This window comes from Epargyreus clarus, unplaced genomic scaffold (genome assembly GCF_041222505.1).
Source record: "Epargyreus clarus isolate Ecla_fem2 unplaced genomic scaffold, WU_Ecla_fem_2.2 ptg000004l, whole genome shotgun sequence".
NCBI classification, from domain to species: Eukaryota; Metazoa; Arthropoda; class Insecta; order Lepidoptera; family Hesperiidae; genus Epargyreus; species Epargyreus clarus.
Window position 1 is genome coordinate 313,947 of NW_027332212.1, and position 16,869 is coordinate 330,815.

General features: G+C 35.9%; 1 protein-coding gene across 2 annotated transcripts in view; it reads left to right on the top strand.

The window, feature by feature from the left end:
* LOC140757211 (putative inorganic phosphate cotransporter) overlaps positions 1–16,319 on the top strand; it is a 31,919-nt gene extending 15,600 nt beyond the window's left edge. The window contains exons 4-19 of one of the 2 annotated variants that reach the window (XM_073092744.1): positions 54–192; positions 1,246–1,463; positions 3,552–3,701; positions 4,213–4,345; positions 4,900–5,024; positions 5,490–5,609; positions 6,693–6,825; positions 11,591–11,730; positions 12,090–12,269; positions 12,645–12,783; positions 13,129–13,346; positions 13,748–13,897; positions 14,240–14,372; positions 15,051–15,175; positions 15,678–15,797; positions 16,176–16,319. In XM_073092744.1, coding sequence (XP_072948845.1) covers positions 54–192; positions 1,246–1,463; positions 3,552–3,701; positions 4,213–4,345; positions 4,900–5,024; positions 5,490–5,609; positions 6,693–6,825; positions 11,591–11,730; positions 12,090–12,269; positions 12,645–12,783; positions 13,129–13,346; positions 13,748–13,897; positions 14,240–14,372; positions 15,051–15,175; positions 15,678–15,797; positions 16,176–16,313 — 2,361 coding nt within the window. In that variant the 3' untranslated portion in view covers positions 16,314–16,319. The remainder of the gene's footprint in view (positions 1–53; positions 193–1,245; positions 1,464–3,551; positions 3,702–4,212; positions 4,346–4,899; positions 5,025–5,489; positions 5,610–6,692; positions 6,826–11,590; positions 11,731–12,089; positions 12,270–12,644; positions 12,784–13,128; positions 13,347–13,747; positions 13,898–14,239; positions 14,373–15,050; positions 15,176–15,677; positions 15,798–16,175) is intronic. The other variant, XM_073092745.1, reaches the window with a different exon arrangement.
* The last annotated feature ends 550 nt before the right edge of the window (positions 16,320–16,869 follow it).

The following is a 16,869-nucleotide window of genomic DNA, read 5'->3' on the forward strand; positions in this document are numbered from 1 at the left end:
GTTTTAATAACGGCAGAAGTTTTATTAAATGTATATTGTTTTATATGACTTAGGGAGGCTGGCAACTTGTCTGCGGGTGTCGTGTCCTCCAGGGTCTATCACAAGGTTTCCTCTTCCCAGCTATCCACAACCTCATAGGAAACTGGGTACCTCTAGAAGAGAAGAGCAGATTGGGCACTGTGATATATGCGGGTAAGACCGGTTTTTTTAAATTATATAAATTCAAATTTATTACTGTAGATACTGTGTGAGTAGGTGCAACTCGTATTACATCCCATCACCGTGAAGTGCCTTTATATACAACTACGACATAGTACTCGACCTGTATTATGTTCTTAATTCGCCTAACGTTTGCTATCTAATGATATCAACAAGAACCGATGGCGTCACGTACCTACTTTTTAAAACTTGTTAGTAGTCAGCCCTCCAACATCCAACTGCACCTGATGTTGCTTCACTTTGTTTCTTATGTACGCTATATGCGAGGCGAAGCGCGCTCTAATATGATAAAAATTAACCAATGGAATCATTAACATGACATTCGGGTACTAAATCGGTGGCATTCTGATGAATGAGGAAGTGAGATTTATAAAGGAACAACAGCTTTCCAACTAAATCGTCAATCACCACAAGGAAATGTGACTACAAAAAACATCTCGGAAACTCATCACTCTGACAAATTGAATCGACACGACGTCACATCTGCGGAGTAGATGGTGATTGTGTCGAATGTATGAAGGCATCTCTTGAGTTGACATTAACATCTCGTTTATGGATTCTTGGTGCAAGACAAGATTCCGGAGACATTCAAACTTTTAAATACACGCATTTTTGTGTTATTTTTTATTTTTCTGTCTTTTAATATAATTATTATTGTTTTCTATTAATTGCGAATTGCATCCGATGAAAGGCGGATTACCTTTCGTTAACATTCAGTCATAATATGTTTATTAATTGTTTTTGTTTTTGGTATACCTTATTTTATATATCCTATCGATATTAGGTTGTAAATATCAATGTTCTTCTTGAGATTATTAGATTCTTGGAATTAAAGACATTGATCTTTAATTCCAAAAACTGCGAGCTGCTAAAACTTAACGTTGAAGATATTAATGTTGTTATGAACGGCTCTTTTACCAATTTTCCACGAACCAATTTTCTCAATAAGTTATATCACAATAATATAATATCTACCTCATTATTATTCATGTTGTGAAATGAAAAAAATATTTGCAACTTTTCCAGGAGCTCAATTAGGAACAGCTCTTCAGCTAATGGCGTCAGGGTTCATAGCAGAGGCCTGGAGCTGGGAAGGGATCTTCTATACCAATGGAGTCCTCGGTTGCATCTGGACTGTTGCTTACATCTTACTGGGATCCAGTTCTCCTCAGGCCTCAAAAATGATTAGTCAGGAAGAAAGGTTCTATATACAGAACTCGTTGGGACATGTTGGTGGTAAAAAGGTATGTTAAATTAGTCAGTTTTTGAACGATGAATGTAACTAACGGCGAATTGCCGAATATTTTTTTACTTTAGCAGTTCTTTATTATTCTTAACCACATTTCCTTCATTAGGATATTTTAGCAATAAGAAGATTTTGACAGAATTATTTACAACTATCAGTAAAATTATCAAGTTCATACGATTGTAGTCACTCTATTATTATTTATTTTATTATAAATTAACTATTATCATTCATTCAGTAAAATTTATAAAAACAGTATGGTTTTAAGTTACTAAGCAAAAGGTTTCATTGCATTTGACATCGAGATTACAAACTCACAATAAATATAAAAGACTACTTATAAAAATCTAAGATAACGTTACCCAAAAGGAGTACACTGTTAAGAATTTTAAATTATTCAGAGCACATTATTATTTAAACACCAGAAAACTAGTGTTGCCCAAATGCAAGAACAAGACGAGACTTAGCCAGTCTTGGTCTTGGTCTTGCGCCAATACACCTGATCTTGGTCTTGGTCTTGGTCTTGCGCTCCCAGTCTTGGTCTTGGTCTTGGTCTTGCAGCAAGAGTCTTGCAAGTCTTGCAATTACCTATTAGTCTATTACTATTTATTAAAGTTTACTTTAAATCTTAGAAAAACGTATTAGAATTGGAACATTGTGAGCTTGAATTAACATAGCCATAGTAAAGATCAAGCAGATTAATAAATAACTGAAGATTTGATAAGAAATTCGAAAAATCAACTGACCTATATGTCGTTTTCCATGGAAGTAACTGTTTCTTAATAAACATTTATGATTTATAAGCTTACATTTGCTAAAACATATTTGCTATACACCGAACTGTTACACCTAACTACTCAGTGAAATAGCGCTAAGTCCTAGCTGCAAGACGCAAGAGTCTTGCAGTCTATGTCTTGTTCTTGCTCAAGTCTTGCACGGTCAGTCTTGGTCTTGGTCTTGCTAAAAATACGCGGTCTTGTTCTTGGTCTTGGTCTTGCAAAAACGCAAGAACAAGACCAAGACTGCAAGAACAAGACTGAATTTGGGCAACACTACAGAAAACTTAGAATACGTCCACAGATAAAATTTCAAGATTTATTACTTGAAGATACTGCTCTACCATGAGCTAGTAGTTTATTAATAATTGATAGCGACGGAAAAATTTCTGCCACAAAAGAAGCTTCAGTCAATGTTTCGATTTTTGCTAATAGCTAAAAGTCTTATTTTTATTAGTTAAGTATCTATTGAATAAAATAATAATAATAGAGGTGCTTTACGCGTCATAAGTCTAAAAGGTCATAAGTCGGCTGAAAAACCAGTTTTTGTTGGTTACAAATAATTGAACGAGAGCAAGAAGGAAAGGGCAACATATAATAACGCCGGTAATTCGAGGCCCGCTCAGAGTAATTTTATTATGATCTCAAATTAATAGACACATACACATGATAAACTATGTGCATATAAGCCTTATCGTCCTAACGTAGCATCGCATCGCTCTGTGCTCGTTGGTTCAGTTATAGTAGTATTAATAAGCATAATCATAACGGCGAAATCCCCATTATATTAAAGATTTATCTGTGACTCGTTGAAAAGGCGCAAAAAATTCAGTTAGTTTGTACGATATTAGTTAATTTAAAAAATTGGACTGACAGAGCTTATATCTTTTTACTTTTATGTCTTTAGATTTTGCTGTTACAAAAATAATTGATGACATTACGACATTTTAAGATACATTTTAGATACATAGGAGTTATTGATGATTTTAATGAATCACTATATCCTATTGTTTGACAAATCCTTCAACTTTATTATAATAAGAAATACTACATACTATTACTTTATAGAAATACTACATACATTACATTACATTTACAGTTTACTTAATTTAAAGAGTCCTATAGCTTAATTTATACACTATCTTAAAGCAAACAAAAAAAATCTCCTTTAAACACAGTTTTGGGTAAAATGGATCGATTACATTTATGTAAATATAATTGAATTACTGTATTTATTTCTATATGTTAAACATTCTTATCCTGACAATGCTAAAAATAAATATATTTATTTAAATGTAATATATTTTCAGAAACTACAAACCCCTTGGAAGGCGATATGGACCTCGCTTCCTTTCATCTCTCTGATCGTGGTGCACTGCGGTCAGAACTGGGGCTTCTGGACGCTGATGACTGAGATGCCGTCCTACATGAACAAAGTTCTTGGTGTTAACATTAAAGCTGTAAGTGTTTTAACTGCAGGATGTATGTTTAAATGGTATTGACAACAGGCGGAGCGGTCACCATACTGGTCTTCACGCCTAGAGGGTTCCGCATTCGATCCCCGGCCAGACAGAAAAGTAGTTGAGATGAATACTTCGATCATCGAGTTCCAGTTATAGTTAGGTATTTAAAGGTACACTTTGGCGACACCCTGCCACATCTATTTCTGCCTAATAACAGCAGTGTTAAGCGCTACTGTGTTCAAGTTCTGTTTGAAGGGTGCGGTAAGGGAGACATACTTTTCCGGGGCTCTCCAACTTAGTCCTCAGGGGTAGCGGCGCATCTGTGGCCGATTTGAGGTAGGAATCTAGTCTTATCTGGGGTCGATTACAACTTTCCATGGGCTGCAGCAGCCACTTACCATCAATTGACTGAATGTTTATCTGATGGTCCTATATTATAAAAATGGTTTGGTGAGTATTGAATTTATTTTTTTATTGAATAGTTTTTAAAATCTTATTTGTTTTTCAGAACGGCCTCATGTCAGCGTTGCCGTATCTAGCGATGTACTTGTTTAGTTTCCCTTGCGGCTTCGCGTCAGATTACATCCTGAAGAAGAAGTGGCTCAGCATCACTGCTAGCAGAAAACTGTCTAACTCCCTTGGTAAGACATTCTTAATATAAAATATGTTGAATAATGCACTTATTCTTTCTTCAATCATAACCCAGTACCTATGGTCGCCCGGAAAATTTTTAGTACAATTTAAGTATTTTAAAAGGTATGTAAATAGTAAATAATAAGTTGGAGTTGGATCATTTATATTCATCATCATAATCATTTATTCATATGTCAGTAAGAATATTAGATATTAACGTACCAATGGTAACATTTCTTACATGTAATTAACATTACAGCAATTATAAGATTTTATTTTATATAAAATTTATTACTAACAACAGTTACAAATTATGATAAACAATGAAATAAAATTATAATATTCATCCCCTTTTTTTAATTGCAAAACCAAAGTACGTATTATACCAGTTATGAACTCACTTCATTGAGTGAGGAAGACATTATATGAAGATTAAACCTTAAACCAGACAACTGATTATTGGTATGAGGTATATTAAATTAAACATAAAATTTAAAAAATTAACATTACTAACATAATTAAATTAACATTTAAAATTTAACATAAATAATCTTGTGTTCAGGACACTTCGGTCCTGCAATAGCCCTGATTGGGCTCTCATACGTGCCAGCTGGAAACGTTACAATGGCAGTTGCGCTGCTAACCACTGTCGTCGGACTAAACGCTGGCCATTACACTGGATATCTGGTAAATAAACTTTTCAACCAATTTTATTGACACGAAGTCAAATAATATTACTAAAAACTATTGAAGAATAAAAAATATAATTTTATGAGAAATAATTTGATCCTGATTAACATAAAAATCTAATGTCATAATCATTAGTAAATTTTCAATTTACATATCAAAATCAATACAATCCGCAGATTATTTTTTATTTATTTATTTTATTGTTTTCTGGACACAGACAGTCATGTATTACATTACGACATCTTAAGCTAACTTAATATATGTTATTTTAGACTTTGAGTGCCAACAATTTGAATTTTTTTAGTGAATTTCATATTGATTGAGTAAAACCATATATAATTCAATTCAATCAATTTAAATGCATGACTCATAAAACTTCATAGACTATTGTGTAAGGATATAATGTCAAATTATTTATCTAATATTCTAAGTTTTGTTTTAACTTATTTTTTTTTCTTTCAGTTGGTACACATCGACATGGCTCCTAACTTCGCGGGTACCCTTATGGGCATCACTAACTGCATCGCTAACATCATATCTATTATTGCGCCACTCGCCGCTGGGGCTATCCTTAATGATGAGGTAAAAACAGTAGTTTTCATATCTTCAATATTACAATAACAGGTAATAAGTAATGACGTTGAAATAGCATAGCAACAGAAGTTACTATTAATTGTGCCGAGAAGATTAAGTAAGTATAGAATATAGAAACGAGCCGCGTCGAATAGCAAATTGTAGATATTAGCGGGACGAAGACAGTGCGGGATCCCTTCCGGCACCCGCCCGCTGCCCGCTCTCGCCAACGGGTAGGTAGCTGCGTTAGTATGCTTACGTTGGAATATATGCGCGCTAGTTGTGCGCAACAACTTCAGAGCGGACTAGCAGATGGCGCGGACTATAATATAATTTAAACCACAAGAAAGCAGTGCATAACATCTCCTACTTCTGCTGGTGATATACTTTGAATTAATTTGTTACAAAAAAGTGGGCTTATACTCACTTTTTTCTAATTAATAACTAAATAATTATGGTTTCATGAGGTGCACCAGTTCATTACAGCCACATTAAATTAATTTTTTTCAATACGATCTTAAATTATTTAGCAAAACAAAGTGAAAGGTAAACTTCAATTAATTAGAAAAATCTTGCACATTAGCTTATTAAACGAAGAAATATATTTATGACCAAAGCAGCCGGGATACCGCCATATAAATTAGTGTTTATCTTCTATGCACAGCATGGGAGTATCGTACATCGTAATAATAATAAACATTCTCTTAGAGATAATACCGCATTGTTTATGGAGGTTTCATTGTTTCATAAAATGTGCTAACCTAACAACTTTCCTCTTTTGTGATTTAAAATCTAATATTGCGAAGTCATAGCAGCAGGTTTCGTGCGTGAGAAATATTTACGTGAATGTTCTTATCGCAAACATATTCCTACGTCACATTCTTGTCGCAATTATGACTATTCTTGAATATATTAGTGGTACAAGCAATGTTATTTTAAACAAGAGTGCTATATTACATATTAGATATATTAATACTCTTTAAACTCTTTGTGTTGATAGTTGATACATCTATTTTGAAATTTTAAGTTAGTCTGACCATTTGGATTACAGTGAAATCCGTAAACAATAAAATAATAATAAATATTTTACAGACTGACGCTAACGAATGGCGCAAAGTATTCTACGTGTCGTCGGGAATTTATATAGTCTGCAACCTGTTCTTCTTGTTGTTTGGCACCAGCGAGAGGCAGAAGTGGAACGACGTGGCCGAAACTGATGATACGGGTAAAATAAAGATTTTTTAATAGTATAGGAGTAGCAGACGAGCATGCAGTCCACCTGATAGTGGCTACTGCCGCCCGTGGACATCTATAATCAACCCCAGATAGGATTAGATATTCCGACTGAGGTCGGCCACAGATGTGCCACTACCCCTGAGGACTAACCTGAAACGCCTCGGAAAAGTATAACTCCTTTAACACACCCTTCAAACCAGAACACGGCAGCGCTCAACACTACCTACTGTTATGAGGCTGAAATAGGTGTGGTGGTGTGGAAATAGTTGCTATGATAACAAATTCTAAAAAATAAAACAAATGAAAATATGATTGTACGGAACCCGCTGTGCGCGTGTCCGACTAACACTTGACCAATTATTGTTCATTTCAGAAAAATCCGTGGAGACTAAGTAGGAAACAATGATTTGGCGTTCTACTGAAGAATATTGTTCGTACCTGAGTGTAAATAAACTTGCATATAATATTGTTATGATGTAAATATTATTATTAGATATTGTTCAAATTTTGTCAATATAATATTAATAAAATATGTAACTATACTGTAACTGTACTTTTCATTTAATAATGTATTTACTCCTCAATAAGTGAGGAGCTTTTCTAAAACAAGAACTAAGAGCCCTACCTGAGGTCGGCCACAGATGCGTCGCTACCTGAGGACTAAATTGCAACGCCTCGGAAAAGTATGTCCTTCAAATCAGAACACAGTAGCGCTTAACACTGTTAATGGGCAGAAATAAGTGTGACGGTCATGCTGCCGGAGTCGAACCTCAAATTTTTCTACCACCTAGACATAATATAATATTGCATTGTAATCAAGATTATAAAATATATCTATATCTATATATATCATATATATATCTCCATTTGAACTTGAACGAATAACAATTTACGTAGTCAGACGACCTATGTAACATTGACAAGGTACATATTTATTTTTAGCTTTCTCATTATGAGGGCATCATGTACCAAGTCTGTCATGATGTTATCGTAACTAAAGATTATATTCAATGGTTTGTTTTTCTGTTTGGGTTAACTCTTAAAAATTATAGGCAGACAAGGGACTGTTAAAGTTAGTTCGGCAAGTTGTAATTTTAGTCTCACATAGTAACGGTAAACAATCAAAAATCATTCATGATTGAAGGACAAAATATCATGACATTGTCCAAAGCATATCGTAAATTTATTTGCATCTGACATGAGATAAATTTGTCAATATAGGATTATCTCATCAATTTTCATCACGATCAAAGAATAATATGCGACATTATCTTGATCTTAAAAATATATTTTGAAATATTTATTTTTCGAATTATATCACCTTTTCATTTAATACAGTTTAAACAAAAGTGTTGAAGGAACCTAATGTATCAAATTTAGAAAAAAAAAAACTTATCGTAGTTGCATTCAAATTAATCGAGTGAGCATTTGTGTATGTGATCAAGTAACAGCCGAATTCAGTAGATAAATGAGAGTATAATCTAATAAATTTAAAATGGCCGTTGAAAAAAACTTCAGAGACGACAATCCAAATATAGGTAAGTATAAAACAGTTAGTGCAAGGTTCACTCGTACCCTTCTTTGTAGAAAAGCTTCGGAGAAACCTTTTGTAATAATAGTACAAAATAAATAAATGACATACAGCAAAATAATGCATTGATAGAAAAGATTAATTCGATAAAAGATGATATCGGAATATACTAGCAGCTGCAATGCAAATCAGCTTTAGATAAATAAAAGAGCGATCCTAAAGGTTTACAGCACTTTTCAGCAACTATGCAGCTGAAAATTGGAAAATAAAATATATCGTCGCGGGAGTCATATAGCATAGAAACCTCAAGTATAAAAAACCAACAATTGAGTTTCCACAAAAGGTGCTTATCCTTTTTTCGCGCCAGCAGTCACTAAAGAAACACAATTATTTAACATTCACAAATATTATTCCTAAAGTAATATATTATAAATCCGAATGTAGTACGTGTATCAAATACCACTATGAAACTTTTTTTGCATCCTTGCTTATGGTGATTTTCGGAAAATTCCGTTATTCAAATGCAATTTATAAATAGATCTACCGAATGTATTAAAATTACTGTCATTTCGCGAATGTCATCAATGCACCGTAGGAAAGTTGGCTGTCCCTGAGGAAACAGCTTTCTTTGCTATTCAGCAGGATATTATATATGGAACAGTCAGCAACAGATACGTCTAATGAGTTGCTACGCAGAGGACCTTTCGGGTTCGTAGCTTGATGCGTGGAAATTAATTAATGCTTTATCAGTTATTTACTGTATGAGTCAAGCAATAACAGCTGTAATAACAAACTGGTTCTTAATTGTGTTTAGCACTATTTTATTTCTACTTCGTGCGCGGATAGTCTATTAGAGTACGTTGAGTGTTTAAATAAAATAAATGCAAAAATGTCAGAAAATAATAAAATAGAAACTGTATTTATATTCAAGAATGTTAACTCACATCATAAAGAAGAAGTTCATATTGAATTAGATGATCTTTGCGCTGAGCAGACATGGCATTTTGCAGATGAACGTAAATTAGGTATAGGCTTAAGTGATTATTTGTATACTTTTGTCAGTGCTGTGGACGGGTCACATAGATGACTCTATCACTTAATAGTGTCGCATTCGGCTTAGGATACAATTATTAAATATAATCTTATACAGGGTAAATTTTACAAATAGGCCTTCAGGGCCTTATAATCAACACTATCAGATAGTTGAATAATATAGAGGATTGATTGTTTTTTCAAAATTAACTCGTTCGATTCCCGGCTAGGGAAAAAGGTATTTTAAAAAAGTAACGATGCAGTTATAAGTTTTATCAAAATCGACCTCGTAACTCGTTTCAGCATTTTTCGCTAAACCTTATACTTTCGGATTACGCCCTGAATGCCCATTTGAAAAATTCACCCTGTATATAAAATTCTCGTGTCACAATGTTAGTTATGTTTCATACCAAACTCTGTCGTATCCGTCGGCGGGCGGAGTCAGCCCTGGTTTGGTGGGTCTTGTGCTAAAGCGCTAAGCCTTAAGCAGAAGGCCTTCCAAACCTGGGCATCAGCACACGCTAGCAAGAACCCAAAAACCCCCGAGCTCCGAACGGCTTTTAATGCTGCCTCCCGTTCAGCGAAGAAGCATATCGCCAAGGCGAAGTCTAAGCACATCGGCAGAATTGGCGAGCGGCTACTTGGTTACCCCTCCGGGAGTCGAGCCTTCTGGTCGCTGACCAAAGCTGTCAAGGGTCATTTCTGTCGGTCTTCACTACCGCCCCTACGGAAACCAGATGACTCTCTGGCCCATACGGCAAAGGGGAAAGCCGGTCTTCTTCCAGGTCTTCGGAAGAGGGTACCAACCCCTTTTTGCCTCAAACTCGACTCTTGATGACACAGGGGCCACACCGCCTACCATCCCGCGGTGTGAGAGCTCTATGCCGAATATTCGCTTTACGCAGAAGGCTGTCAGGCGAGCTCTATTGTCCCTCAACATCAAGAAGTCGAGTGGGCCAGACGAAATCCCCGCAATGGTACTCAGGACGTGCGCTCCCGAGTTGGCTCCCGTCTTAACGCGCCTATTCTTGCCTTCCTACACCTCAGGATAAGTACCGTCTTCGTGGAAGGTTGCCCTTGTACACCCTACTCCCAAAAAGGGTGACCGCAGTGACCCGGCACACTATAGGCCTATAGCGATAACCTCCCTGCTCTCAAAAGCTATGAAGCGTATTGTAAACATGCAGCTCCTTAGGAACCTGGAGGAGCACCAGCTGATCAGCGATCACCAATAGGGTTTTCGCAACGGCCGGTCAGCTGATGATCTTCTAGTGTACCTCACTTACCGATGGGCACAAGCTATTGCAAGCAGCGGGAGGCATTGCATGTAAGCCTAGACATCGCTAAGGCCTTTGACCGGGTCTAGCATAGGGCCCTTCTCGCGAAGTTATCATCATACGGTCTTCCCCATTGGGCGTCCTGAACAGAGCCAAGGAGTACTTCACTGGGGGGCAACTCCTTCTGCTTTATAAAGCGCAAGTGAGGCCCCACATGGAGTACAGCTCGCATCTCTGGGCAAGGTCACCACAATACCAGCTCAACCCACTTGACACCGTACAGAAATGCGCGGTGCGAATCGTCGATGACCCAGCGATCTCCGATCGGTTAGAACCCTTAAGCCTGCGGAAGGACATAGGTTCCCTCCTAGGTGAGTGTTCGGAGGAACTGTTTGATCTGGTGCCTACGTCACCTTTCCTTCATCGCACCACTCGCCGAAGGATGAAGTTCCATCCACATCAACTGGACCCGTGGCGATCCTCCACGGTTCGATTTGAACGTTCATTTTTTGCCGCGTACGTGCAAAATGTGGAATGAACTTCCTCCTGAGATATTTCCTCAGGACTATGACATGGGGCTCTTCAAGAGGGGTGTAAAAAGAGCTCTCCTTCAAAGCCGGCGATACATTGGCGACTCCTCTGGTGTTGCAAATGTCCATAGGCGACGGTGACTGCTTTCCATCAGGTAGCCCGTCTGCCTTATCGTTAGGTTACATATAAAAAAGAAAATAAGTTACCGTACTCCTCCGAAACGGCTTTACCGATTTTCACCATTTTTTTATTATTATGCATATTCAGTAGGTCTGAGAATCGGCTCCTATCTATTTTTCATACCCCTAAGCGATAAGGGTTGTTCACCCTTAACATTTAAAAACGGTTCAGCTAGTTGTATATAATATGTTTTACCTTCACAGAGACAGATCCTTCACAAAGATGTATTCCTGTTCGTTACATTCAAATCTGCATGTTGTTCCTGGGCTTCATGTTGGCATACTGCGTCCGGGTCATGATGAGTCTCGCTATTGTCGCTATGACTGACCAAAGTACTGATAATGTAAGTATGTAATATGTATAATGTATATGTAATATGTATGATGTATATGCCAGGCCAGAACTATTTGTAGTCATTACCGGTGTATTCGGTAGCCTTGTGTTTGGACGTATATTTAATGTTCACATTCCTACATTATTTATTATTTAGAGATGGGTGAAGCGGACTTTGACTTACTTTACATATTAATCCATCTCTGTTTAAAATTAGATAGATGTCTGATCATAGCTTAGTCATAGGTTAGTCTTAGATGACTGTTGCCTGCAATTATCATTTAAAATCAAGGGGATAACCTATTTACTACTTATATCATTAATTTTTTTATATCACACATCACTATTTTCTTTTATTTTATGTTTCAGTCCTTCGACTGGTCAATTCAGCGACAAAGTGTTATATTATCATCATTTACTTGGGGGTACATCCTACTACAGAGTATTGCTGGCGAACTTGCTTCCAGATTCGGTGGCATGACCCTTTTAACCATAGCAATAGGATGCAATTCTATTATATCATTACTATTGCCTGTTTCAGCTAAGTATGTAAGTATTATTCAACCTTCAAATAAACAAGAGAATTGTTTAAAAACAAAAACCAGACAGTTTAAAAAATATAACCTATGTCATATTTACGACTATTCCATTCTCATTGTCCACCACAGTCGGGTAAAATATTTCTAAACGTTTCCAGTAAAATGACATAATTTCCAGTATTTTCATAAGTATAATATATTTTATCAGCGTTTCTTTTACAACTAAGAATATCTAGATTTCTTCTTCTCTCTTCTTTATCCTCTGAAAACTCATTTTATCGACATCCAATTCTAAAGCAAGCAGCAATTTCCTTCTTAGATTTTATGCTTCAATTTACATTAATACATTGTACACAATCTTTATATACTTTATATATATTCTCAGGGTGGTTGGATGGTAGTATGCGTTTGCCGTGGAATCCAGGGTCTTACACAAGGTGTAATATATCCATCGATGCATTACTTAATAAGCAAATGGGTTCCTCTTGAAGAAAAAAGTCGTGTGACTAGTTTTACTTTTGCTGGTGAGTCGGAACATATCATGTTCATAATTTGATTGATGATTTAGATTAATTATTATACATAACAAGTTCCATTTATGGCAACTTAATTTCAAAATTATCGATTGATATTAAACGCTTTCTACACTCACAGCCCCACACTAGGATTCCCTGTGTCGTGGATGCCATGGACACACACATAGACCAAGAAACAGAAATCTAAATTCATCATTTAGATATCTGTCTGGCCGGGGATCGAACCCGGGAACCCTTTGCGCGTCAGTCCGGTATGGTGGCCGCTCCGCCACGCGGGTATTGGTATTCAATTTCGTTTATATCTATCATTTATAATGTTATGCTCATCAACAGGGGCTCAATTTGGAATAGCTAGTCAGTTAATAGTTTCTGGATACATAGCAAACTACTGGGGCTGGCCAGTAATTTTCTACATTAATGGAATCATTGGCCTTATTTGGACAGTGGTTTATTTGATAATAGGCAGCAATACTCCACAAACTTCTAAGATGATCAGCGCAGAAGAACGTTTACATATTCAATCTTCTTTAGGGCAAATCGGTGGACATAAGGTATATATTTTTATTTTAAAACTATGAAGTGATCCGTATGTCCTTATGGGGTAGTTTACTTTAGAATACCATTAAACTTTTCTTATCTTCTTCAGTATGTCTTCGATTTTACGTGTGATTTCTCTTATATTTTAGTTTCTCTTTTGGTTTAGTAGATTTCTTTCTTTTCCTTTACTATTCAGTAAAATATTTTTATTGACTTCTGAAAGTCGTTCACGAATTGTATAAAAGGCTTTAAATATGAATTGAGCATGTAGTCGTCAACTACTTGTACTCACACGAAAGTTATGATGATCATTGTTGTCTTTATAGATGCTTATTTCTGTCATGCTCTGCCTTCAAAGTAAAGTTAGTTTACGTTAGCGGGTTTTTAATTAAATTTAATGCCATTCATCTTTCAGAGGATGAAAACTCCATGGAAGTCAATTTTCACATCATTGCCTTTCATTTCCGTCATTGTAGCAAACATTGGTAGTACTTGGGGTTCCTGGACATTGCTTACTGAAATGCCAACTTATATGAGCAATATTCTTGGCGTACACATAAAAGCGGTGAGGATCAAACACCTAATTCTTTTTGATGAATTTTACCTTTATCACAAAAAAGTACAACAAATGCAGATTTAAAATTGTTGGCCAAGTACAAGTCGAACTCGCACACAAACGGTTTCGTTTCACCAAATATTCAAGTATTTGTATTACACACTATGTAAAAATGTCAAATGCTGTATAAAATATGTATTATGGTTTAAGAAATAGAGCGTTTTGACCACATACCTCTATATGGCTTTGACAGTCGGACAGTCGGCGGAGGCTTAGCAATAATGTTCTGTTTTCACCCTTTGACCACGGAACCATAAAAACTATTATTCATTTAAATGTATGCGATTACAGAATGGTGTTATGTCTGCCCTTCCATATTTAGCGATGTTTCTCATGAATTTTCCAGTGGGGTTCACTTCAGATTACCTTATAAAGAAAAAAATTGTTAGTATTACAACATGCAGAAAGATTTTTAATACGGTTGGTGAGTTATTATTGTTAACCGAACTCAATACTTACTTTAGATGCTTAATAAGTTGCTTATCGATATCTAAATATATATAACTCAAAGGTGACTGACTGACATAGTGATCTATCAACGCGCAGCCCAAACCACTGGACGGATCGAGCTGAAATTTGGCATGTAGGTAGATGTTATGACGTAGGCATCCGCTAAGAAAGGATTTTGATTTTTGGGATCCCCCAAGGGGATAAAATTGGGGATGAAAATATTATTTCGTAACGGGAGCGAAGCCGCGGGCAAAAGCTCGTTTATTATAAACAAGAACGTTGCACGCTACAGTGCCATGTAACGATTAAGAAATAGACACTGTTCTCTATCAAAGGAAAAATATTTATTTCCAGAATTTAGTTTAAAAAGATGATGACAATAGCGTATAAATAACTTATGTCTTATCCACACGCTTCTCAAACCTTTACAAAATCAAGCTTGTGGATAGAATGTTTGACTTGCTTGTGTAGGTTTGCAAGTGCTTGTACTTTAGAATATTTAGGATTATGTGTAAAATGAAAAACTTTCATATAAAATGATATAAATGTATTACGAAGCGGTTAAAATATTCTGCAGTAAATCGTGTTTGTTATCTGACTCAGAGATCACATAGGGACTTAATGACATTTTCTCTGTTTGTTGTTTTTGTAGGTTTGTGTGGTCCAGCTCTAGCCCTAATTTGCCTATCCCATGTGCCAGCTGGTAATATTACTGCTGCTCTTCTGATACTTGTAACTGCACTCGGTCTGCATGCCGGTTTTTACAATGGGTGCATTGTAAGTACATATATCATTATTAATACAAACATCCGAATTAAAACAAATAACTGGAAACAGTTTTGATGTGTCAACGCCATTTTGGTTATTGTACTTGGGTGACCATGAATTATAAAAGGTTAGGTCTGTAGTCCCGAGACTAGAATAGGGCACCTGCCTGTCGTAAAAAGCGACAGGCAGGTTCCCTATTGCACCAGGATTGCGGGTGGAAAGAGTAGGAGCTCGAACCGTCCAGCAAGCAACCCCGGGAAGAACAGCGGTGTGTGTGGCCGTACGTACGTACGTACCGTCGTAAACACCAGGTGTACGGGAGAAGCGTAAACTGACTAGAGAGTGTTGAATGAGAGACAACGATCATTAAAATGGATCTAGTAATGTAAATTTCGTAGTAGTAAGAAGTGAGTTCTAAACAGGTAGAATGATGAATGGTTGAATATTATTATGTACGAAATCTTCTATTTGGAAAAATAAACCGTTTTACCAAGGATATTATTTTTCTCAGGTAGTCCACCTCGACATGGCTCCTAACTTCGCAAGCTCATTGATAGCGGTGTGCAATTTCATTTCAAACTTTGTGGGATTGTTTGCGCCCCTTGCCGTTGGATTCATATTAGATGATGAAGTATGTATGAACAAAGTTTTGTTTATGATTTCTCAATGCTTTTTAACTCTAATTTAGTTAAATACAAAAATAAGCTTACCATATTCATCAGCTCTCTATTCTTAACAGTTGTATCAAAAGGTATTCAGTAACAGTAAAATTTAATAGTCAATCATGAATTTATTTAAAAAAACGCATGTACATTGTACATGATTAAATTTTTTGGAATGAAATGAATAGTGGACCTGATGTTATGGCATATGTTGAAAGCTTGTATCCAGCAGTAAGAGATGTGAGGTTGATCAGATGACACTGCCTATAAAGAACAGAAATATATCTTTACAGTAACAAATATGTTATTATGATTGTATCTGTGAGTACCACTCGTTTCATTTTCAGACAAATCCAAAAGAATGGCGTATTGTGTTCTACATAATGGCAATGATGTACATCTGCACGAATATGTTCTTCGTCATATTTGGGACCAGCAAACGACAGAAGTGGAACGAAGGATCTGAGCTGACTCCTAAAGTTTAATAAATATTAAAAAAAAGTCTGATTTTATTTTGTATGAACTAGTATATTACGTTTACTAAATATACCTATACTAAGTATATGTTAATTAGTATACGCATGTTGATTACTTGTGTGGATCAGTATAAAAAGTAATGTGAAGAAATTTGAGAAATATAACAAAGATCGACTAAATAACTAGGATTTATTTAATTTTTACTTTAATACTACATGATTGTCTTTTTTATGTTGACAATTTTGTATTTTTTTCTTATAATAATTTATGTTTAATGACACACTCCGTGCCAAATTCTGTCAATATGCATAGTAAACACGACTCGTGCACACACTTATCTAAAACGTGACGATTGCAAAATAAAATAGAATGAATCTTTACGTACATAAAATATACCTACTATTTATTTATGTATATTTAATCCTTCAAATATAAGTTTACTATGGCATCGTGTACACGTATATAGGTACAGAGCACATACGCCATTCACGATGTGTACCACGACATTGAAATAGAGATGGGTTTTACTAGGTAAATTTGGGACTAGGTATGCCTGTTCCTAGT